This window comes from Rhinopithecus bieti, unplaced genomic scaffold (genome assembly GCF_001698545.2).
Source record: "Rhinopithecus bieti isolate Rb0 unplaced genomic scaffold, ASM169854v2 scaffold_5273, whole genome shotgun sequence".
Lineage (NCBI taxonomy): Eukaryota > Metazoa > Chordata > Mammalia > Primates > Cercopithecidae > Rhinopithecus > Rhinopithecus bieti.
The window spans coordinates 3053294-3078501 of NW_016805057.1; the positions used below are offsets into that span (position 1 = coordinate 3053294).

The 25208-nt window shown below is 41.1% G+C and overlaps 1 protein-coding gene across 1 annotated transcript in view; it reads left to right on the forward strand.

The window, feature by feature from the left end:
- ENOX1 (ecto-NOX disulfide-thiol exchanger 1) overlaps nucleotides 1–25208 on the forward strand; it is a 251289-nt gene that overhangs the window by 109281 nt on the left and 116800 nt on the right. The window contains 2 exon segments of the mRNA XM_017871019.1: nucleotides 15381–15487; nucleotides 19733–19850. Coding sequence (XP_017726508.1) covers nucleotides 15381–15487; nucleotides 19733–19850 — 225 coding nt within the window.

Sequence of the window (25208 nt, forward strand, 5' to 3'; positions counted from 1 at the left end):
CCACCCCTTCAGAGAGGTCTTTCTGGTCCACCCTCTTCTAGTAGATCTGCCATCGCTGCATTTTTTTTTTTTTTTTTTTTCGAGATGGCATCTCACCCTGTCACCCAGGCTGGAGTACAGTGGCACAATCTCGGCTCACTGCAACCTCTGCCTCCCGGGTTCAAATGGTTCTTCTGCCTCAGCCTCCCGAGTAGCTAGGACTACAGGCATGTGCCACCACGCCTGGCTAATTTTTTGTATTTTTAGTAGAGATAGGGTTTTACCGTGTTTGCCAGGATGGTCTCGATCTCCTGACCTCGTGATTCACCTGCCTTGGCCTCCCAAAGTGCTGGGATTACAGGCGTAAGCCACCGTGCCCTGCCCCCTGCATCTTTATTAAGGTCCCTTGTAACACTTATCCAAATGAGTAGTGATTTCATGATATGTCTGCTTTTAGTTATTATAGCAGGCATCACAAAGGAAGAGACATGTCTTTTTTAGTCATCAATATATATCAAGCCCTATAACATAGAAATATGCAAGAAATATTGGGTGAATGAGTGAGTGAATGAATGAATAAATCAGGAGACAGGCAGGAAGGAACCCTGAAACAGTGAGTTCAGAAATTTCTGGTGACCTCATTGAGTAGTTTGGCGTTGATGTTAGCATCATCTGCAGGAAATGAGGTTTCAACTTGCATGTGTAATGAAGCAAATCAGAGAAAAAGCTCAAGAGCTATACTTTTTATTGGAAATTGCCACACTACCAAATTATTGGTCAGAGGCTAGGAAATATTAGGAGAGTTGGGGTGAAAGAATCATCAAAAATTTATGTTGTAGTATTCCCAATTGTAACCATCCAACAGGCTCTGTATTTACCATCTGCCTGTTACTATTTGGGAGTCCCCCTTAGCCCTGTAATTTGATTCTGAGAAGTATTTCAGCAGTTGGCAGATAACAGCCAAGACTGAAAATCCTACAGTGCTGACCAGGGCGTACACATCCCAGCCATGGAGACTCTGAGGAGCCTTCATGTGAATCTTTGACAGCCAAGATCTTTCAGGATGACTTGAAGATGGGTGATACCTTAAATGTGAGCCTGGGCTAGAATTAAGCCTGTGAGGCAGAACCGAAAGATTGCATATCTCATTGAGCAACCTCAGAACTTTCCATTCTCTTCTATGTGCTTTTACAAAAAGGACTGCAAAAAGGAACCCAATCTGTGAAAAGATTAGCAGTAACCTGACTAACCTGGTAACACATCTCTTCATCCTTTAATCCGAACGCATCTCCTTTCCTGTCCCAAGTTTCCCTCTCTCTAGTGAAGCTATATTTGTGTTTCAACTGCACTTCCTGTTTCCACAGCGCTGTTCAGTGTGGTAAGGTGTGTTTGGTGTCAGGACTTTGGGGATGCTGGTAAAACAATAACTGCCAAAGTCCTCAGTGACTGACACACTTGCTGCATTTTCCGAAAGCAGAACCAGTCACACCCCATTTGTCTGCGTTAATATTCCTGGCAAACACCACAGGAATCACATTTTGGCTTCTTCCCTTAGAATGAGATGAGAATTGTTAAGCACGAGTATTCAGGGATTGCACCTCAGTTTTCCTTCTTCCAGGTGGCTGGAAATCTCCTGGTTATTCCATAGCAGCCCTGACTGCTCCCTCCCACATAAGGGATCTCCTCAGAGTCAGTGCCAAAAGATCTTCCCAGTGTCAGTGCCTTCCTTCATGGCATTCCATGGTAGCCTGTTCGCTAAACAGCGAAGCTGGTCTTGATTTCCTGACTTCGTGGGACAGGAGGGGAATGTTGGGAAATTGTTATGAGGTGGTTTGGAAGCACGTGTATTGGCAAACTAGCTAACTAGTGGAGCAGGCTGGGTATCCCAAACGGAGGGCTCACTCAGCCGCTTCCAGGGAAGCTCAGGTACATTGCAGAGTTCAAAGCACGGTAAAAGCATGTGGGTCCCCTTATGGATTTTGCTGGAAATAACCAGTTGGTTGTATAGGACAAGGGAAACTTCAGGTGTGATCCATGAGCTGGATTAGATGCACCTATCTCCTTTCCGTGCTTGTGTACTTGTTCTTGCTTTCATTTGGAAAGGATTCATAGGCTCACATGTGTGGCCTAGATTGCTCTCCAGCCATTGAGGAGAAAGAAAGCTGAGATATCGTTCCTGAAGTTCAGTGCTTTACAAAAGCTTTTTGAAAAACATCACAAGTCATTTATAATAACATACAGAATAAGCTGTGATTTATTTAAAGGTCTCCATCAAAGTCCAGCAGCTCTAGCTTTGATGGTGTTTAGTTTCGTCCATATTTGCAAAAGTTCTAACCTTTTTTATGTCTCTGGTCTTCACCCCAGGACCAGCTATTAAATATCAAACAGTCATTGTTTTTAGCAAAGCCTTGGCTTAAAGTGTCAGGGGACTGTAACTAAACCCCACCAGAAGTCTGGGGAGTATAGCATCCATTCACTTCTGTGTGGGGTGATTTTTCACTTCTGACCATGGATGTCCAGTTAGATATGAAAGACGTTAAATGAGGACATCGTCTATCCTGCTGTGACACCTAGGGCTTTCTCCTCCCTTCTGGGACAGCTGGATAGACCTCATTTGCTAGATAGAGAAAAAAGAGAAAAAAAATTTCGGCACAGGTAAATCATCTTTGTCATGTCACTAGACTAGCATCCTAGTCTCATCTTTATGTCATTTCCGTCCATTTGCCAGAAACTTCCCCAGGTTCTCCAACTCAGAGACGTTGGAGTTTTGATCTTCGCTTTTTAAAAATCTGTGCTTCATAGGAACTCCCCACAGACCTGCCCACTTTCAGTTTCTCAGTTATGAACAAAGCTTGTCATTTCAAAGCTCATACAGGAGCTGTTTATGAAGTTCAGGAAGCATGGACTACCGCATTCAGTTATTAATGTGCATGCCAAGATGATAAGTTTTGCTTGCCTTTTTGTAATTACAGCACACACATATCTAATAAAAATTTAAACACTCCATGATATCCCCATTTTGCTACTTTCCCAACATGCTTCCTAGTAAGAGAGAAGGGAACAAACTGGAGAAAAGGCGAATGGGAAAGCCAGCGGCAGTGCAGAAGGTTGATTAATATTAATTTAAGAATATGTGCCATCCATATAATGAGCATGGATAAAAAGCAGAAATTATAGAATGTTAGAGCTAAGAGGGACTTTAAAGGGTTGGGCGAACCCCTTTCATTTTACAGAGGAGGAAACTGAGGCTCAGAGAGCAGACGTGAGAGGCCTTGGGTATTTAGTATGGGCAGATTAGAATCAAGACTCTTGGCTCCTTGTACAGTTTGCTTTCTAAGTGTGTGTGTGTGTGTGTGTGTGTGTGTGTGTGTGTGTGTGTGTAAAATGAAAAGAATATTATAAATGTGAAAGTACAGCTTACAGGTAGAGTTGAAGAGGTGTGCTGACATCACACTGAGTATAAATGCTGCTATCTGGCTAGAAAATGAAGTATTTACTTCTGGCACTACCCTCTTTCCAACCTCCACACATTTGCTTCTGCTGTTTCCCTTGCCTGAAATATTTCCCCTCCTCCAAGTGCCAAAATTGAAGCCCACTTCTATCACATTTCCTCCATGAAACCTTGTTTATCCATTATAACCCATAATCATCTCCCTTTCCCCTACCTTCTGCAGCACTTGTTAAGACTATCTACTTGAGCACTTACTTTCTAATTATTTTATGTGCGTCAAGTTTATTGGTTTGTTTGCGTGCTTTTCCCTCTAGCAGGATTTTAGTCTAAATAGAGATATGGGCCACTTACTGTTCTCTTTTCTACCTCACTGTGCCACTTCTGGACCTGGCATAATTCTTGTAAGCACATAGAAGACCTCAGGAAAAAAAAAAAAAAAAAAAAGATTGTTGACCAATCACAGGTGGAAAGGAAGGCAGTGCTGAAAATTGGGCTAGAACCTAATAATTGCAGAACACAACCTAAGTGTTTTTTGTTTGTTTGTTTGTTTTAGATCATTAGTGAAATGATCTCAATGATCTTAGCTCTAATATGCCATTCTCTTTAAAGTAGAGCACACAGCATATACTTTAGTTGAGAATTTTACAGTAGAGGTATTAGAGTACTGTTATCAATATTATTTCAACCTGGAGATTGGAAAGGTTAGAACTATCATGCAACTTTGCTTTATACATTTGTGATAGGAAATGGCATCAACCTCATCTTAGGTCTTAAAAACTGCAGATGGTGGAAAGACTTTTGACTAGGCAGAGAGATCTGGTTCTAATCCAAGTGTGACCATTAATTAGCCTTGTGACTTTGGGAAAGTCTTTTAAGCAACTAAAGTCTCCTTTTTCTCATCTCTGTAATAAGAGGGTTTAACCATATAATCCCCTGAAGTTCCTTTCTACCCTTAAGATTCTACAGTTCTTATCATATCAACCAGTGAATCCTTTATCATCCCTGGATATCTAAATACAGGTATCTTCCAGGACCCAACCATGAAGTTCAAAGCTCCTAACGTGATCATAGAACAGGTGATCAGATATTACTCTGTGCAAATGTTCTGCCTACACCTTGCTGTGAAGGTTACTCCTCTTGGGCTACTCTGTGAATTTTAAGCCCCATTTCGACCCTGAGATTATGTGCATTGGATTCTGCAGGTGCTGAAGATTGGTCAGAATTATTGCCAAAGACAGCTGCGCAGGGCACTGACAGTTCTCCACTGTCACGCCCTCATCTATCTTCTTGGGTAAAATCGTAAAAGCCTCAAGTGTCTGAATGAATGATTAAATTTATTCCACAAATATTTGTCAAGTGTCAGGTTGTGTGCTAAGTGCTAGAGTGAAATGTGAGGGGTTTCTGATCTCTGTGTACTGTGATCCCCCTTTTAGGCAGATTGGTGTCCTCGTCCACATTTCTTCTGCCTGAAAAGCTCTTTCTGAAATCATTTACTTCTTAGGAACATCTCAGCCAAACATTTTTTATTTCCACCGAGGGAAATTTGGCTTCTGTGTCCCCTGCTGTCAAAAAGGAATTTTATGAAGTGTTAAAATGTTTTCCCATGTCTGTAGCAGTCATTGCTGTAGTTCATCCATGGGAAAAAAAATTCCCCGTAACTGCTTTAGCAATGTGACGGGTTTTCTGTTTCTCCTCAAAATTGTACTGATGGCTGTATTTGCCAATGCATTAAGTGTTGGAAACATTATTTCCATTAAAAAAATACCTCTTTGGTCTTAGGGAATAAATATCCAGAGAAAATAATTTGTGTAAAAACTCCAACATCAAGGATGAGCACAGAATGTTCTATTTCACAGGATGCCAAAGGTGATGGTGGAGGACATTATGCCTGCCAGAACTGAAATGAGTCTTTTATTTATTTTTTTTTTTTTTTGGTATCCTTCCTTTCAGTCTCATGGAAAATATATATACTGAGTCAAATCATTATGTTTTTTAAAAAATATCTTTAATAATACCAAAATGTAAAATAGAAATCAAGTCTTACACTCTGGAATAATAAAGAATTGGAGTGCATGTTAAGTAAAATACAGCAATTCAGGAAAGGTATAACTTCTGGGAGCTAAAGATGAAAACTCGGTCACTTTGATATGAGCCCAGGTCTAGGACTGGACTCTAGCCACGGCCCAACGTCAGGCGAGGGGAGTGTGTGTTGATAGCACTGGGGGACTCTGGGAAATAGTCTCTGAGTTACACTGGACAAAATCCACGCATAAAAAAAAAAAAATTTACAAAGATTTTTTAAAGCCAGGACACTTTCAAATTGAGGAAAAGTGAGGTGTTAGTAGAGTTACTTTAAAGCAGAGATGATGTGTTCTTGACTCTTTGCATAACCGAAAGAGAAGTACAACTTAGTGTTTGTTTTCCAACCAAAGAAAACTGTACTTGGGGAGAATCATGAAAGAGTAGCCACAGACAAAGTGAGAGGATTTCTATTTAAGGAGACAAACCACTTCTATGTGTAGACACCTTCTATAGCAAGGTAGATGTATGACCTGCAAAGCCAAAAATAATTGCTCTCTGTTCCTTTCCTTATAAAGTTTGCTAAGCCCTGTTCTAAAGGCTCCCGGAACCAGAAAGAAGATTCAGAATGGTCTAGTCCAGCCCGCTTTGCCTTGAGATTCAAACAGATAGACAATTTCTTCAGGTCACACAGCTAATTAGTGATGGAGCTAAGACTTGACCAACACAGGTTTCCCAACTCCCTATTCCCCTCTACATGCAACCCCAAAACACGGTTGTATTCGTAAAAACATTCCCCTGGCCCCACCTCTCTAAGTTTCACCTGCTGAGGCTTATTCAGTGACTTTTATTTCAAAAAAAGTAGGACAGACTGGATTTTAGACAAAATGAGAAGGCTGAGGGCATACACTGAGAGAAATTGGTTCCAGCCTGATAGACACAAAAGAAGTAGGGACCTTTTTTCCAGACACTTTGATTCTTCTGCACTGTGGCTCTCATGTTCCTCAATACACTTTTGTAGAGAGGTAAATGCAGCTTCCTGCTCCATCACAACCTCCAATGTTTGGCTTGTTTGCATTGAAAATTCAACTTATCTGCAAGTTTCAGCCAAGGGGTCCTTTAAGTCTTTCTTGGCCTCCCTCAGTGCCCTCTGCAGCTCTCTTAAGCAGTTCTCATCTTGCAATTCAATCATGTATGTGTTGTCTGCCCCAGGGACTCTGAGCAGCTCAAGGACCAGCTGCATATTTGGCCCTTTTTATCCAAATATGTACAAAGTCTAGCACATCACACACCACAGAGCTCATAAGACTTTGGTCCATCATATAATGGTTATAAATACATGATTTGAAGTTGGACAGATGTAATTTCCATTCCCAACTTCACCACTTCTAAATATAAGACCTTAAACAAGTAAATATTCATCTCAGTGAACCTCAGTTTCTTCATCAGTGAAATGGGCATTCATACTAGCACCTACCTCAGAGGGTCGTTGGAAAACTTGGCTAAGATAATGTGTTACATCAGAGGTTCTCAAACTTTAGCATGCCTTGGAATCATGCAGAGAGCTTGTTAAAGCAGAGTCTGTTGGGCCCCATCCCTAGAGTTTCTGCTTCGGTAGATCTAGGGTCTGCGTGTTTGCCTTTCTAGTGAGTTCTCAAGTGATGCTGATGATGCTGATCCAGGATCCACACTTTGATAACTACTGTTTTAAATCATCAAGCATGGTGCCTGGCCCAGTAAGGGCTAAGTAATTAGAAATCGCCTATCACAGGGCTGGGCAAGGTGGCTCACGCCTGTAATCTCAGCACTTTGGGAGGCCAAGGCGGGTGGATCACTTGAGGTCAGGAGTTTGAGACCAGCCTGGCCAACATGGTGAAACCCCGTCACTACTAAAAATACAAAAATTAGCTGGGTGTGGTGGCATGCACCTGTAATACTAGCTACTTGGAAGGCTGAGGCTGGAGAATCACTTGAACCTGAGAGGCTGAGGTTGCAGTGAGCCGAGATCATGCCACTGCACTTCAGGCTGGGTGACAGTGAGACTCCGTCTCAAAAAGAAAGAAATCTCCTACCACCATTATATGATTGTCATAACCATTAAGGGAGTTAGTGGAGACCCAGAGGAGATCAGGGTTGCCATTTTGAGGGTCACAAAGAAGAAAAGATCCCCAGAAACCAGGTCTCTCCTCCTACAGCTGTGTGATGACTTTTAGCATCGAGCCAACAACTGAATACGGGGCAGGCTCAATGAGTCTGGACTTGCTTCTGTTATTTGTAATGGAAACTGCCAACATATTACTGGTGCAGACAATTGGTCACCATGTAATTTGTGCCTTTTCTCATCTATCAGGAATGACAAAAGTTAAATTTGATTATGCACTGTTGGCAAAGAGGAAGAGAAACAAACTGAAAAACACTTCAGGGACATAGGGTGCAACTTGCCAGTACCTTTTAAAATTAAAACTTCAGGCCGGGCGCAGTGGCTCAAGCCTGTAATCCCAGCACTTTGGGAGGCCGAGACGGGCGGATCACGAGATCAGGAGATGGAGACCATCCTGGCTAACACGGTGAAACCCCGTCTCTACTAAAAATACAAAAACTAGCCAGGTGAGGTGGCGGGCGCCTGTAGTCCCAGCTACTCGGGAGGCTGAGGCAGGAGAATGGCGTAAACCCGGGAGGCGGAGCTTGCAGTGGCTGGAGTTTGGGCCCCTGCCCTCCAGTCCGGGCGACAGAGCGAGACTCCGCCTCAAAAAAAAAAAATTAAATTAAATTAAATTAAATTAAATTAAAACTTCAGGTGCTCTTTTATCTAGCCTTTCTACTGCTAAGAATTTTTGATAAAGATATTTATGTAAGGATTTCAGACGATATGTTGGAAGATGTTTATAGCAGCCTTGTTGATAACATACATATGAATAGATTTCCAAGAGATGTTAAGTGGAAAAAGCAAGGTACAGAATAGCATATATAATATTAGCTCCTTTGTGTAAGTGAAAAAGGTTTCTCATAGAAAAATACACACCATTTGTACTCTATGCATAACCTTATTTTCTGGATGGATATGCTAGGATCTGTTAATAGTGGTTACTGGTTACTTTTAAAAAGAGAAATTGGTAGAGTTGTCAAGATGGGNTGCACTCCAGTCCGGGCGACAGAGCGAGACTCCGCCTCAAAAAAAAAAATTAAATTAAATTAAATTAAATTAAATTAAAACTTCAGGTGCTCTTTTATCTAGCCTTTCTACTGCTAAGAATTTTGATAAAGATATTTATGTAAGGATTTCAGACGATATGTTGGAAGATGTTTATAGCAGCCTTGTTGATAACATACATATGAATAGATTTCCAAGAGATGTTAAGTGGAAAAGCAAGGTACAGAATAGCATATATAATATTAGCTCCTTTGTGTAAGTGAAAAGGTTTCTCATAGAAAATACACACCATTTGTACTCTATGCATAACCTTATTTTCTGGATGGATATGCTAGGATCTGTTAATAGTGGTTACTGGTTACTTTTAAAAGAGAAATTGGTAGAGTTGTCAAGATGGGAAGGTAGACTTTTGTTTTTTAGATTGTCCCTTTTTTCTTCTGTACATATATTACTTTCATTTAGTCAGTAGGGGTAATCTAGGCATGAGATTTATTGGATTTAAAAAGCTTAATAAATGCTATATATTTTGAGGAACTATTAGATTTATAATCTGATGGATAGATTTATAATCTAATTGGATTGTTACTTTCCAAAATTTTTAAATATATGCATTAATAAAGGGCTCTACAATTCCCTGGAGTATACTTGGAGTGATGCAAAACTTTAAAAGTCACTATATGCCTAATATCTTTCTGTTTTATTTAAACAATTTGATCATTTCTTGCTTGCTTGAAATTTGCTTAAAACATCCTATTTTTTATATACTGTGATCAGTAGGTTTCTCCTTATTCTATTCAAATTCCATTCCCTAAAACAGAGGTCCCCAGCCCCTGGGCCAGTGCTGTCCATGGCCTGTCAGGAACTGGGCCGCACAGCGGGAAGTGAGCACCAGGTGAGTGAGCATTGCCGCCTGAGCTCTGCCTCCTGTTAGATCAGCAGTGGCATTCGATTCTTGTAGGAGCGCGAACCCTATTGCAAACTGTGCATGCAAGGGATCTAGGTTGCGCGCTCCCTATGAGAATCTAACTAATGATGATCTCAGGTGGAACAGTTTCATCCCAAAACCATCCCCAACCCCCTGTCCATGGAAAAACTGTCTTCCATGAAACCAGATCCTGGTGCCAAAAACAGTGGGGATGCTGCCATAAAAGAAACAAGTATCTGGCCTCATCTAGCTGGGAAGCTCAGAAATACGATGTCTGCTGTTGGTGTTTTGGCCTCGGGTTTAAAAGGGCTGTAATGGACTCACAATGTCATATGAAGCTTTTTCTACATATTTCAAGACAAAACCCCAGAATGCCCGTTTCCTGCTCAATTTGAAATTCCGGTCCATGCCTTCTTAAAGTATGGGTTTGACGGTATTCATTCCCTATTTCCCGGGCTTTCTGCCAGGCTGACTGCCAGCTCCTTCATGCTCAGGACCCAGAACCTGAGTATCTGTGCAGGACTCTGCCTGGGAATCTCTTTTACAGCAGCAGCTTCCTGTAACGTGCTGTCTGACACTTACCGCTCCTCCCTTGGACTTTGTCTTGTTCCTCTGGGTATCCTGAGAGCTGGAATCACTTACTGCATTCCCTCCATTATAATTCTTCAGTCTAGAGCCAAGGCTCACCAATTCCAGCACTACATCTAAAGCCTTACACTTTTCTTCTGTCCCTTCTTCCCTAGCTATGAGTATTTTAAAACAACAAAAACAAGCTGGGGTGGGAGAGGTCAACAATTTCATTTGTGTCATATGCCTTTGAAAATCTCTCATGGGCTATTCATAGAGGATTTGGGAAAATGTTATTCCTTAAAGGAAAAAAAATTTCCTCTGTACCCTACAGAGTTGAGGCTCTATCATGAGCCCAGGTAGCATTAAAAAACAAAAATTAAGCTTGGAAGATTTGTTTGAGGTACTTTATTTAGGCAAGCCTACTGCCTGTAAGGACTTAATCAGTTTCTCCAGATATTTGGAACACTAACTGGATTAAGGCTCTTTCACCGCTCTTTAGCTGGAACAAGGAATACAAGAGGTGCCGGGCCTGTGAGAAAGAATGCAGTCAGCAGGACATGAAGGGAAAAGGGCTGTATTTGTGTTGTCTGGAGGACCCTAACCTTTCTCTTTCATCACTTCCCATGCGTTACTGCCCAGAGCTCAAAATTCAGGAGTCTTGTGCAGCCCAGAAATCTGAGCTTTTGTGCCCAGTGGCTGCTTTTTCCCAGGGAGCTTGCTTCATTGTGGTCTGTCCTGGCTAAATGGATATCCTCCTGTTCTGAGCTTTCCCTCCCTGAGAAGGTTAAAGACCAGTGCTTCTCATGATAGTCTGTACATTTCTCTATCTGTAAGAAGTATGCTGTAAACTCAGCAAATGTCCAAACATTTTGGGGTGGGGAAAAGCGCAAAAAAAAAGTTGTTAAATTAGTCTTATGGATTTGTTTAAAATTGGAAGAATATATACATATATGTGTGTAATGTATGTATGCTAGGTGAGTGTATGTATCTCCACACATACACATATGTAAACTAATAAATAACCACTAGTGAGGGTTTGCAGCTGTATGGAGTGATTAGCAACTTCATCAAGGCTCTGTTTATCCCGCCCTTAGGGTCATTTATAGCTGCTGGGTATACTAGGGACTGTACTGTGATATCTAAGACTGGCATTCAGGTGTACTTCTGAAGAATTTATCATTTCTAATTTTCTTATGATCCTCAAATAACCTAATTTAGGCAAAACAATTAAAACACAGAATTGGGGGGAAAGATTTGCAAGGTGTCAGGGGTAAATTTAAATTTTCTGATGGAGAGCTCTTTCAGTTGCTATTAGAAGATTTGGGAAAATGTTATCCCTCAAAGAAAAAACATTCCTTTACCTGCAAAACTTTTGAGTATACTTTCTTGCATAAGTAAGTGGCAATCAGAACAGAGTCTATGCTTTTTGTCTGATACAGGATTGTGTGGGGCCTCTGGCCACCACTCTGTAGACCACTAAGGTGGTGAAGGCATTGGGTAGGGAGTTGGTCTCAATTTGTTCTACCTGCAGCACAACTTCTATAAGCTGCTTGTTTTGGACAAATGCCAATGCCGCCTTGTTTGCTGGTTATATCTTTCTCTGAGAAGCAAAGTTTTGAGGAGCCTGTTCAGATAGTAACTACTTAACAGGTTTTATTGTATATAGATAGAGTAAGTAGTATGAATTATACCAGAGAGGTAGTAAGTAGTCATCTAATTCATGGACTTCCTCTCTGGTGTTTCCTGCTATAAGCACTGAATAGTGTATTTACATCAATACTGGTAGTCATCTTGATTTATGAGTTTAAAAATATGCTGTTTTGAATGACATTCATTAGGGCATACTCTTAGAGGTGCTTTTTGCCTAATGATGATGAATTAATGCTGATCCAAGCACTCCTCCAGAGTCCTTTTTCGTGTGTGCCCAAGAACTTTCAATTGCAAGACAAACGGCTGGTTCAGAGACAGCGTGTCCAGCAATGAGAGAAGTAAACTGGGCTTTGTGAATACTGTGGGTGGTTTCCAAACATAAGCTGAGTTACACAGTTATTGGGGTTTTGTTGGATTTTGTTTTGTTTTGTTTTTGTTTTGCTTTTTGATTGGTATAGGGGAAAAGTGTATAAGTTCATAAGTATAAAATTAAATCCCACTGAGTTTTACATCTAATTAATTACCCTATTGAAAAAGAATACAAGAAATTGAGAATGGCCCAGAAAATGTTGGACATATTTCTTTGAATTCTGACTTCTTTCTGAACCCCTAATCCGTATTTCAGCTCCATTTGGATGGTCTTCAGGCATCTCAAACTCAACATGTCCAAAAGCAAATTCCTTATCTTCTTTCTCAGCCCTCCACCGGTGCTTGTTCGCATAGTTTGGGATGTACTTCCCAGCCCCAGTCATCGTGGTACCTCCCACCACTCTTTCTCCTCCCATGTAGCAAGTCAGCTGCCTCCTCCTATCAAGTCTCCCTGTCACATGACTGCCTGTGCCACACTCCATGCCAGAGCCTCTGCCTTAATTCATTCCTTTGTAATTTCTCCCAAGCCAATTTACAATATAAAGTTCCCAATCAGAGTTAGCATACATGGTCCCTCTTGATTCATACCTAACACTAGCCCCAGCCCCAGCCCCACAGCTGCTTTCACCCCTCCTCCCACAACTCTATACCAGCCTTTGAACAGGCCACCCCTGCCTTCTCTGCCAAGCAAGCATTGCTTCACTATTTAAGACTTGGCAGAAATGTTACCTTATTTGTGGAATGTTTTTTCATTCCATCTATCTACTTAAGTTACTCTCTTCTCTTCTCTTCTCTGTGTCCTCAAAGCTGTCGTCTGCACCTCTCTTGCACAGGATAATTATCTGCTTGTCTTTCTTTCTCTTCTGAGACTATGATTGCATCAAGGACAGGACTGGGCCTTGATCATATATTTCTAGCAATTAGTCAAGTTCCTGGTAGCTAGTAGGAATCCAGATGTTTGTTGAATGAATGAATGAACTTATGCCCTGGGATATGGTAATAACGTGCTCTAAGTAACTGAGGCACTTAGCCACAAACAGTAAATATCTAATAGCACATGGCTTGAGCAGATATTAGGGAATCTCCTTTTACCCCTAAACCTGTGCCCTATTGGGCCATTGAGTCCTTATTCTTAGTTCTTTCTTTTCTGTACTCCTCCAGGTGCATTACTGGTCTTACCTTCATTCACTGTGGCCCCTTACACATTTTTATGAACAGATATACTTTCCTTTAGTGTTTCATTTTTATTAACAGCCTTCTCTGATTGATGTCAGAATTTTCACTATTACCACCTAAACACTCAGTCTCAACCCATGTTTTCCTTTCCCCTTAGGACTGCTGTCAGGACATCATAGTTCTTCCTCTTCTAAATGATGCCAAAGAGGTCTGTTATTATAAGCAACGAAGCCCATTACTCTTTAATAACCTCTTGATCACCACCCCTGCCAGCCTAAATTTGGGGCTGACTATTCTGTGTTGCCCCTACAGAAGGCAGCTGAAATTCCCAATGATCCCAGCCTGTGTGCAGACAAAACATGCAGAAAGCCCCAGCGGTCCACCGGAACAGGTTCTCTCCTCTGCTGGCTGTGCTGCAGGGCAGCCAACCAGAGCACTAAGGATCCGTGGTCAGCTGAAGACTAGCACTGAGAGCAGCCCCAGGTGTTTAGTCTGGTGTTTAGTTCTTCCAGTTGAGGTCGAGGAGGGAAGCCACGTGTGCCCAAGGAGAGTATGAGCCAAACCAAAGGCAAATCCTCCTGTTAAAATTGAGTGAAATAAATTCATCATGTGATATGATGACAGGTTTTGCTAAATAAGGAGATTTGGGGTTGGGATTCTCCTGAAGTGGAAAATAGTAAAAAATATTAATAGCAAAAAGATAAAAGCCCTCTGTGAAAATCAGCCATAGATTGAGAAGTAGTTGCTCATCAGCATAGAAAAGTATTCACGATATTGTAAGTGAATGGAATCTGCTTTTTTCCTTCTGCTCCATCATACACTTATTTTGTGTACTGATTTTAAAAATTATGGCACTGAGTGTTGTTCTTCTGAGGGGATTAATCTATTGCTCTTTAACATTCTTTGGACACCAGAAGATTTGGAAGAGCTTTGATGTCCTTTTTTATAATAGAGCCTTGGGAATCACGTATGAAAGATTTATGTTGATAGGGTGTTAGAATCCTTGAGAAGCTAATTTTAAGTGTGCCTTCTTAACTAAAAATGTAGAAGTTCAGGTTTAATCATATGATTAATTCAGTGCTTTAATTTCCTTAATCTCATGCTTACTGGATCAGTAACTGTTTAAGCAAGATTAAGTCTACAGTTACTTGGCCCCACCCGTAATACCCACTACTAAGAACCCATGCCTTTGTCTATGTAGTTTTGTTCACAACCCCTCAATATTTACCAGTCTAGTAGCACCAGGCCTGGAAGCAGCAGAAGTACTAAATTAAGTCAAGATGATAGAGTTAGAACTTCAAGTGGTTTGGGAGCCAAGGTGGGGGGAGCCTTGTGAAAGTGATAACAGGATGTGATCATGAGGAGCTATGGAGGGCGCCATATGGTGGTTGAAATAAGACCGCATGCCATTGCCGCTGGTTGGGTGAGCTTTGGTCTGTCTTGAGGTAGAGGCTATGGTTCCTGTTCCCTGCCAGAGGGCTGGAGGGCTGGCTGCAGTAGGTGCAACAGGGGAGAAAAGGAGCCAAGGAGGAAAAATGACCCCCTGAGATTGAAGGGAGGTATGGCACGGATATTCGTTGTCCCAACTTGGAACTTGGACATGATAATGTCTTGAGAGGACCATGACTGAGTCCTTGAGATAGAGACCAAAAGAGAAAATGATATATGTTTGGCTCTTCCTTGTTCAGCCACTTCTCCCTGGCTTCACTTCTCTGCACCCAACCCTGGCATTACTTTGTCTGTATATCTGGATGCCAACTCCAGTGTCTATATATCTATAGATCTAGGTATATAGATAGACCAAATCACATATTGAAACAACAGCTGAAGAATGCTTGCAAGTAGATGCCCATGCCCTTTACCCAGTCATACTTAGAATTTGTTTTAACCTAAAGTTATGGAGACAGACTTGAAGGGAGACATCCCCAACCTTGCTAAAATGTAAGTACGAAAGGCACAAATTGGATGGATATTGATGATGTTGTTTCTATTGTGACATCATCCATAGACTCCTAGTGTCTTTGCTTTGCTTCCCTATAGTGATCACAACATAAATTACTTGTCTTGTTTGACTTCCTTGTTCACCAAAGTTGAGCAGATTGTGGCCGTTTTCAACGCTTCTACCAGACAAAAAGCTTGGGACCATTTCTCGAAAGCCCAGCGCAAGAACATAGACATTTGGCGAAAGCATTCTGAGGTTGGTGATTTTATTATTACTTTTTAACCACCATCACACAGCTGGATTGGCAGCGAATAGCATGGCTGCAGCCATGATGGTTTCTGTTACAGTGGGCAGTCCGCCTGCCATTGTCTGATCTCACTGTCAGTTCCAGATGCAGCTGAGATTTGTTCCTTGTCCAGAAAAGCAGCTGACTTAACACTTAAGGAACAGAGTGTTTTTCTCCCCTGCAATGGGAGAAACTAACTTTCCCCATTCATAATAAAGATCTCAGAAATCAACCAAGACACTTTCCCTAGCAAATTATTTTGAAGAAAAATGAAACTTACAATAGAAAACTGGCTTTTAAATACAGAGGGGTTTTTTTTTTAGTGTTCTACATGATGATGACAGTTTGCTGTTTGGACAAGTATGCCTTTCCGTCCATATTTTCTCATCATAAGGAACATCTGAGTCCCCTATGCTAGCCATTAAGTCCAATTACACTTCTCTCCAGAGCCTATGTTGTAAGGGGAGTGAATATCTAGGCCAGCTGGGTTCACCCCTCAGCATCCATGCATGTGTGAAGTGTGAGTATCTACCCCAAAGAGAACAGCCTAGAATTTGACCTCCTTGCCACTTAGAAGGACCAAAATGTGTCATTAGTCGTTGGTCGTCCAGCTGTTATTTTTAACTCCACAGAGCAGTTGTACGCTTTGAACCTGTACTTTAAAAGTAAGTATACTGTCTTTGCTTCTTTTTTTAAATGAAAGAATGTTTTTCATTTGGATGCCTCTCCATCTCTAGCATGTTAATATTAAAGTTCTCTAAATGATATTCCCCTCTTTCAAAATCCCATACTTATGGAAGGTAAGGTTTATTTATTTAATGATTTTGGCTCACACTTGTAAAATAAGTATTTTATATAGAGTTTGAAGAATCACAAAGTGCTATGGGATCAATCATTTGGGTAGCATTTTAAGTGCCCATTAACTAATGCTAAATTACAGTTGAATACCAATAGCACTAGATGTAACATCCACATGAATACCAAATGAATTTTTATTATCACTGTTATTATGGTGAATACTGAATGACTTCACAATAATGTGACACTTAAAATGCTAGTGCAATTTATTGTTAAGAAGGACATTTTTTATTTTGTTCACTAATGCCTATGGTGGTTGGTGACTGATTCAGTTCTGTTTTTCTGTTCAAGATTATGAGTAAGGAAGAGGTGGGATTTCTCTTTAATTTTTCAGGGACCAGAAAAATGCAGGGTGCTTACCTGATGTTCTCCCTGACTCTGACTTAAGACTCGGGTCAAAGTTGATTTTCAAGATTGAAAAAAAGAGTCCTCTGTTTGTGATGCAATATACAAACGGAGGGTTATGAAAACACAAATTGGAGCCCATAAACTCTGATTCAGATTTGGGAATGATCAATCTGTGAATTGCTATTTCTTCACATAAAAACCAAACGTGATTAAAAGGAATGTTGAGAGAAAGGCTCGTGGCCTGCTACCGAATAAACCTGAGCATAAAAAGGCCATCATTAGAATGTGAGTGTCAGCAAATGTCACATATTGATCCGAATCACGCTTCCTGCCACGTCTGCCTCAGCTTCTCACCTTCGCTTCACCCTGCCTCCTCCGCGCGGGTGTGGTGGGGAGCAGGATGTGTGAAGGCTTCCATGCAGGTCTAAGGAAGCCTGCTTGCTTTGTTCGGTACTAGGAGACAGAAATGATGCTCCAGAGGGACAGATGGAGTGCAGCTGTCAAAGGTGCTCCTGCGAAGGGTCTTTGTGCCTTCCTGCTACTTTCCCCACCTCTTTTGATATACATTAGGACCCAGAATTCTAAATTAGCTGTGATTTTTCTCTCACATGTCTCTTAATTGATTAAATACCAGTTGGTAATTTAACATTGTGGATGATTTCTCAGTTGCGTATAAGCTTGATAATTGGCTTGATTTTTTCCCACATTCCCATGTATAGCATCTGTTAATTATCTGCAACACCTCTACAGATTTATTAGAGTGTACTAGTGATTTAATGCTAAACCAGAGGCACCCTGTGGAAACAGCCTCAGCATTTTTTTCTCAATTTTTTTTCCTTTTCCACCACCTTTTCCCACAAGAACAACTACCATATGACAGTTTGTCATTAATCGCAGGGACTAAACAACAGGCCCTTTCAGCCGCATTTATTCTTTCCACCTGACTTTTCCTTGTTTCAAGTGTTTTCAAGCCACCTCTTTGGGAATTGGGCTCTTTGTCAGTAGAAAAATTAGCTGTCCACAGCCTAAAAATTTCCCCACTAATCACATGTGACACTCGCCTCCAATGCCTGATGGTGTTATTTAAGATGGAATTGGCACCTCTTTCTTCTGGGTGGAATAATCAAATAAGGAGGCCTTGTCTGCCATCCCTCTGGCCTCTCAGGGCTGCCTCTGATTGGTGCCCCTGCACCCCACCTTGGACCTTGTCTCTCTGCTTTCTCCCTTCCCTGTCCTCTGCAAGGGTGATTCCCAGGGTACAGAGCTGACCATTCAAATGCTGTTAGCAGTAAATAATTTCCTCTCCATCATGCTGTAGTTAAAATCTGTGAGCTAAGGAGAGAAAAGAATTGAGAGAACCCACAACATGGAGAGATATATGCATGTCCATCAAATGGGCACTGGAACCACATTTAAAGTCATGCCCCTAATAAATTAGTTTTAATAATTTAGTTTTATTGTTACTCATATGTTTATTGATCATAACGTGAAATTATTTTAACTATTTGATTTTTATTTGGAGACTTTACAGAGGGAAAAAAGAATAATGGAGGCTTTCCCCTGTTTTAATTTTTTTTTTTTTTTTTTTTTTTTTTGAGACGGAGTCTCGCTCTATCACCCAGGCTGGAGTGCAGTGGCTGGATCTCAGCTCAGGGCAAGCTCCGCCTCCCGGGTTTACGTCATTCTCCTGCCTCAGCCTCCCGAGTAGCTGGGACTACAGGCGCCCGCCACCTCGCCCGGCTAGTTTTTTGTATTTTTTAGTAGAGACGGGGTTTCACGGTGTTAGCCAGGATGGTCTCGATCTCCTGACCTCGTGATCCACCCGTCTCAGCCTCCCAAAGTGCTGGGATTACAGGCTTGAGCCACCGCGCCCGGCCTGTTTTAAGTATTTCTGAAGATAGTACATGTGAGAGAACAGAATGAATAAGGAAGGATTCACAAATATGTAATATACACCTTGATACAAAATAATAATATAAATACTTAGCATAAGTGATTACAATGTTCTGATTTTAGGCACAGTAGTAAGAAATGTACTGTGTGATTCTTTACTCTTTACAATGAGTTTTCACATATGCTACTGCATCCAAACAGCTTGTATTATTATTCCTCACTTGTGAGTGAATAGACAAAGTCTCAAATAAATTAAATAACTTGATTGTAGCCACTCTCCTAATAAGTGGAGAAAGTAAAATGTGATCTTAAGATCTGTGGCTCTAAACATGATGCCAAAGCAACCACTGCAACAAAAACAATAACCGCTACATGACCATGTGCAATACAAAAGAAAAGGGATCTGTTTGTGTTTTGTTCCCTAACATCTTACTGATTTTAAATTTTGGATATCTGAATAGTGTGTGTGTGTGTGATCACACATGAGCACATGCACACATGCAGGGGCACTGTGTTTGCATGAGAAATAATAATGTCCAGCATTATCAACTGAGCAAACCAAGTGTCTGGCATGATGCCAAGTATTGTACATGCATTAACTCATTTCATCCTCAAAACTATTTTTAATCATAATACTCCAGTGAGCAATTTAGGTTAATAGAGATGAAGAATCCTTCCTAATGTCACACCATAGGTCAATGGCAGAACAGTCCTTTTAAAATTCCAGTGTTCATGTTCTTAACCATAATTTCTAAGTCCTTACTGTGCATGTGCCAGCCATGTAACAGGTATTTCTGTGTAATCTTTGCAGCCCTCTTAGGTGGATGTTATTATCCCCTTTGTACAAATGAGGAAATGGAGACTCAAGAGAGATTAAATTATTTGCTAAAGAGCCCTTAACTAGTCATGGGTGAGCAGGGATTAATCTAGGCCTGACCTTGGTCTACCCTCTACCCCACACCCCTCAGAACCTCCTTTAGGTTAGGTGAGGTTATATTTGGGAGATAAAAGCCTTGGATTCTGAATGTTAATATGCCAGTCATATATACCCAAAGACCATTGGGGAAAGCCATATGTGTCTGTGACTCTGACTTGTGTGCATCCTCTACTTGCAGGAGCTCCGGAATGCCCAAAGTGAGCAGCTCATGGGCATCCGCCGCGAAGAAGAAATGGAAATGTCTGACGATGAGAATTGTGACAGCCCTACCAAAAAAATGAGAGTCGATGAATCAGGTAACGCTGATAACTGCCACAGACCCATGAGGTATCATCATGATCTTCCAAATCTCAGATGGGGAATAAGTATTGGGAAATGGCCCTATAACTCACTTTTATTTGAATTATACTAAACTTTCATCTTTGAGTGACTCTGTTTTTTATTAATAGAACTTTAAACTCCTTCTTGGGAGTGATTTAAATTGTTCCAGTTGTTTCTCCATACGCAGATCTGGGGTCATGATGCTTTTTTCAGGGATGTTTGCCTGTTTCCATAAAAATCCTTTTCCAGAGTACGGCAGCCACAGCTGATGCTAAAATATGGATACAACTTGGTTTTAGTCAGTGTACTTCTTACATGGGAATTGTTTAAGCCCTGAAGAAGCTCTCTAGCTTCCGAGCCAACATGCTGGAGAATTAGACTTCTTTTCCCATAAATCTTCTGTCATCTAACCTGTAATTAAAAGGCTGGCCCCATTTGGTACCAAGCTAGGGGTGTCACTCCTTGGGTTGTAAAAAGAAGAGAAGCTTAGAGAAAACCTTGCTTTGTGTGCTCTGTCTATTGGGAGTTGCTGATTTAAAATGCTCATTGGTATTGTTTTTACAATACCAATGGATATATATAATTGAATTTACAATGAGTTTTATATATAATTGAATTATGTATAAATCCATTGGTATTGTAAAAGCAGGCAAGGGAAAAGCTCATTCAAAACATGAGACACCAAGGGAGACTGCTTGTCTGAGTGGAAGGGCATTGTCCAAAGGACCTAGGAAGAACCATCATTGCCATCATTGCCAAAAAAGAAAATTACAGAGATGGTATAGATTTGATCTGTCTCCTCATCTGTACAAGTGAATAAAACACACACCTGTTACAGACTTTTTAACAGAAAGATTACAGGTGACCAGGAATCGAGGATCTTTGCTAATTTATTAAGAAGCCAAAATCAAGACTCTAAAAGGATCAGGTCACCAAGACTGCAGAGTGGTCAGGATGCTCTGTTTCTCCAGGGCTGTAGAAGAGAATTGTCAGGGGTGCGAGTGATGATCGTAAGAAAAAGCTCCTGCATACAGGCATATAGAGAAAGGGCTTTAATTTCCTTGAAGTAGTGGTTCTCAAAGGTGTGGTTCTCAGTCCAGTAGCACCAGCATCATCTAGGAACTTATTAGAAATGTAAGTTAGCGGGCCCCACCCAAGACCTACTGAATCAAAAATGTCTGGTGGCCACGGGAGTGTTGGGAAGTGAAATCCATCCGTCAGTCTGATGTAAGCCCTGTAGGAAATTCTGATGCCAAAGTTTGAGAACCACTGCCTTAGAAACTTTCCCTTTCACCCTCAAATTCCACTCATTTTAATCTTTCAGAAGCTTAACATACAAGTGGGCACCGTGCCACTATTTTCTGACGCCATATATCCCTCGTCTGAAAAAAACCCAGCACTTACGTGTCAATGACATATGTCTCCTACTAAACCCAGAGCAGATTCCTCAGGACTGCTTTACTCTCAGGTTTGTCTATTTGAGGAGACCACCTTCCGCACAGGATCTCTCTTCTACATACCTTCACGTAGCAAAACAAGAGAGCAAGGATTTGTGTGGATTTCTTAAGTTCAACAAGATCTTCAAATAAAGAAATAAATTCTTTCTATCAAAAGCACTTTTCGTCCTTTGTGAAGCTTCTGGATGAGGGGCAAGTTGACATGAAACTTGGATTCTTAATGTCCTGACAAGGTAGGTGTAGGAGAAAAGAATGGCGTCAGTCAGAAATTCTCATTTGAACCTGTGGCTTTTGTGTGTGTTTGTTTTGGTGATGTTTCTTCTCCAATAACTTGTCAATTTGAATTGTGTAAGAATTGTGTATCATTTCATAGTCTGCTTAGGATAGGACCAGAATAAGGAACTGTATGCTCACTGAGGAGGTCTTGCAGCACATATATGCCTATAGGATCAGGGCCCGGCCTCCGCTGCAGAAGCATCAACGGAGATGTGATCCCCTGACACCTCTCTCGGTTTATTCCCCAGGCATCTGATGAGAGCGTGAAGTAGAGCCTGAACTTTTAAAAAACTTTCACCAGTCTTGTTACTTGGTCAGCAGAATTAATGAGCAAAGTGCAGGGCATGTTGTATACCAGGTTCTGAGGGAAGAGATGAAAGAACCGGAGTTCAAATGCCAGGCCCCGAGGAGTTCAAAGTCTTTTCATACTTTTCAAAATGAGATGGACCAGAGAATGTGGCATGTGGTTTCTGAAGAAAGCACAGGACTGATGAAAGGGAAAGGAAGGCAACTAACCTTTTTTATTCCACGGGGCCCTGAAGATCTGGCCCAAAGGCAGGCAGTTGTTTTGCTTTCAGCCCTGCATATTTGAGGACACAGCCTGACAGCAAGAATTCCCATCTGGTCTTTTGTTCAAACCTCAGACAAATCCCTGCTAACTGTTGCTTGAAGAGGGGAGGATGGAGGCCGTTGCCCGAGGGAAACACCTTCCAGCGGTATCTTCTTAGGTGACACATCACTTGTTTTTAGGTACATATTTGCATCTGCCAGTCACCTACATAGGAGCAGTCCTCTCAAAATGTAGCACTCTAATTCACTAACAGGGGAATTGCCAATCCTGAAGTGGAAGTGAAATCCTCCATCCTTTAAGGAATCCCCTGCCTATTTCCTCTCTGCTCAAACAGTGGGTTTTTTTGCCTCAGACCTCCTGGGTAGTAGCTGACCCAGGAATTCTTGGAAATTCCAGAAGAGAATATCCTTCAGTTGTCACCTGCCTGTGCCAGGAGGAGGTGCTGAGGCTGCACCCACTGCAGGGTGCTCTGTCTCTGGTCCCCCAGGGTCAGCTTTGCTTGTCGCCTCCATACTAAGACAAAAAGTACCCTGTAATGGGTTTTATCTGGGGAACAGGGGGGAGGTGGAAAGAATTGACTTGCATGGTTTTAGAAAAGTCACAATTTATTGTGTAAGGACTTATATGATACCTTGGGTTTACTTTTAAAAAATAATCAGATTGTTTCAATGTATCTCTGCTTTTGGTTATGAAGAAATATTTCATTGTACTTTTGCTTTTTACCATATATAATAATTTGCAGTATATTTTTGGCTATAATTCTCCAGTACCTACAATAGAATTCTGGGGTGGGGTGTTCACTCTTCTTCATCAGTTGAATCTTAAAGAGGAAAAGGAGTTCACTGGAGCAAAACTAAGATGCTTATAAAAATGAAAATGAATTTTGCTAATAAATTTTAAAATGATGACAGATTTATTGAAGCATTCATTCAAGAAGATCGGCATCCTGCTCTGAAGGCTGTGAAGATAATTTTTGATAAAAATTCAAATGTATTGTTGTTTAGTCTGCCTTCTACTGAAATGAAGCCAGACTTTAAAATCCGAATCTGTTCTTCCTTTCTCTCTCTCTCTCTCTCTCTCTTCCTCCCTCCCTCTCTTTCCCTCTCTCCTTCTCCCTTACCCTTTTCCACTCCCTTCCTCCCTCTCTCCCTCCAGGTTGACTCTGTGGGGCAGGATAGTGTTCACAGGAAATAAAAAGGAGAAAGGGAAGAGGAAGGCTATCCTAGACTGTAAGGCCTCCGATGGCAAAACCCGATTCATTTTAGTATTGTGAGAGTCAATGCATGTAAGGTACTTCTGACTTCACTTACAGTGTTGATCATCTAGTAAGTACTCAGTAAATGTTAACTCTGCTTGTAATCTTAGTCATCCTCCAACACCTGGCACTGGGCCTTTCCCCAAGTACGTAATCAGTAAAAGTCTATGGACTTCACTTCATGTTCCCCTTCTTCTGATCTTAATGTTTTTGATGGCTTTATCCCAGAAGTTGATAGGAAGATAACCCTGAGAATATTTGCTCTAATTAAATCGAAATGGCAAGTATTAAAGAGGCATGTTCAAACAAAATGTTCAGAACTTTATACGTACACAATTCAGTGTCGCATGGCAAACAGGCCATGGCCCCGAGAGCTGTAACCTGGCATTGTTTTGACTATCTACATTTTGTATGCTCAAGATGCTGTGGACCCAGGGGACACAGAGTTAGTTAGATACAGGGTACCCTGTCCTCTAGGGTGTAAGACTCATTTACAAAAAGTGTTTTAAGTTAAAAATATTAGGGATGTCCTAAAGCCAATAAATTAAATTTATTATAAACCAAAATGAACATCACTACATAGTGTGTATACCTCACCCAATATTTGATGAGTATACTTTGAACACAAATTTTAGAAGAGTGAAACTAAAAAATCCCTTGCTCAGTAGGCAATCATTATTCCTTTCCGTAATACACAAACAAATGTTTTTGGATTTTAACTAATTTCATTTAAACTCTGAGCTCTTTATAGGAGCAGACACTCTTAATTATGAAGTTTTCTGAGATGTCAATTTTTCATGAAAATTCACCATAACATAGGTACAAAGGAACTTTTTTTTTAATTTCGCTAAGAATTCAGACAAGGACTTTCCAAATCTTTCAGCCACTAAATCAAATTAGGAACTCATAATTAGGTTCGGTTGGAACTAGCAATATCAGCTTATCTGAATAGTTATATATGTAGCTGGAAGCTTTATGTTAAAAAAAATAAGTAATAATAATAATAATAGGACTCTGACCATCCCATTGATTTCTTTGAATAGCAGGACAACCTATTTTTTCTGATTAAGTATTTTCTCTGTGATAGTGCTTCTGAAAGATCCTTAAAAATGCCCATCAGGAAGATTATAATCAGACACAAGCTTAAGAAGAGTCTCACTGCTACCCCATCACCAGCCACGCACAGAAGAAGGAGAGGGTTACTAAATACCAGACCAGGGTGCAGCAGCTGACTGAAGGGGCCCACTGCAAGGGGCTCCATCATTCTCACTGGTAGAAACTTCCTTTTAGGAAGCACTGAATGTAACCAAAAGTAGGCTCACCCGAGACTGGCTCAGAACTTGGCAGAGGACCAGAGAATTCAGACACTGAAAGTGAGATGGCTCAGTCTGAGGCCACATGCCAGGATCCAAGCTCCGGGCACCTGCAGACGCCAAGGGCAGGGGTGTCTGTGCTGAGTGGAAGCATAGAAGGATAAGCTGTTTTCACATGTAATGACAGCCCAGGGCACCATCTCCTGAAAGAGAAATAGACCAGTGGGGTGTGTCCATCAGTGACCGCTGAATTAAAGACAAGCACTTTCCCTTCTGGGAACCCAAGGGGGCCAAACAAGGAGATGTGATGAATCAGAACTAATGTGGCTTAAAGAGGATAAAAGAAATCTTGCAAGGTGGGCTGAGTAGCCTGCTTTCTTCCTAAACTCTAAACAGAGTTTCATTTGCAAAGGAGCCAAGAATTTCCTGTTTCTTTCTTTTTTTTTTTTTTTTTAATCTTG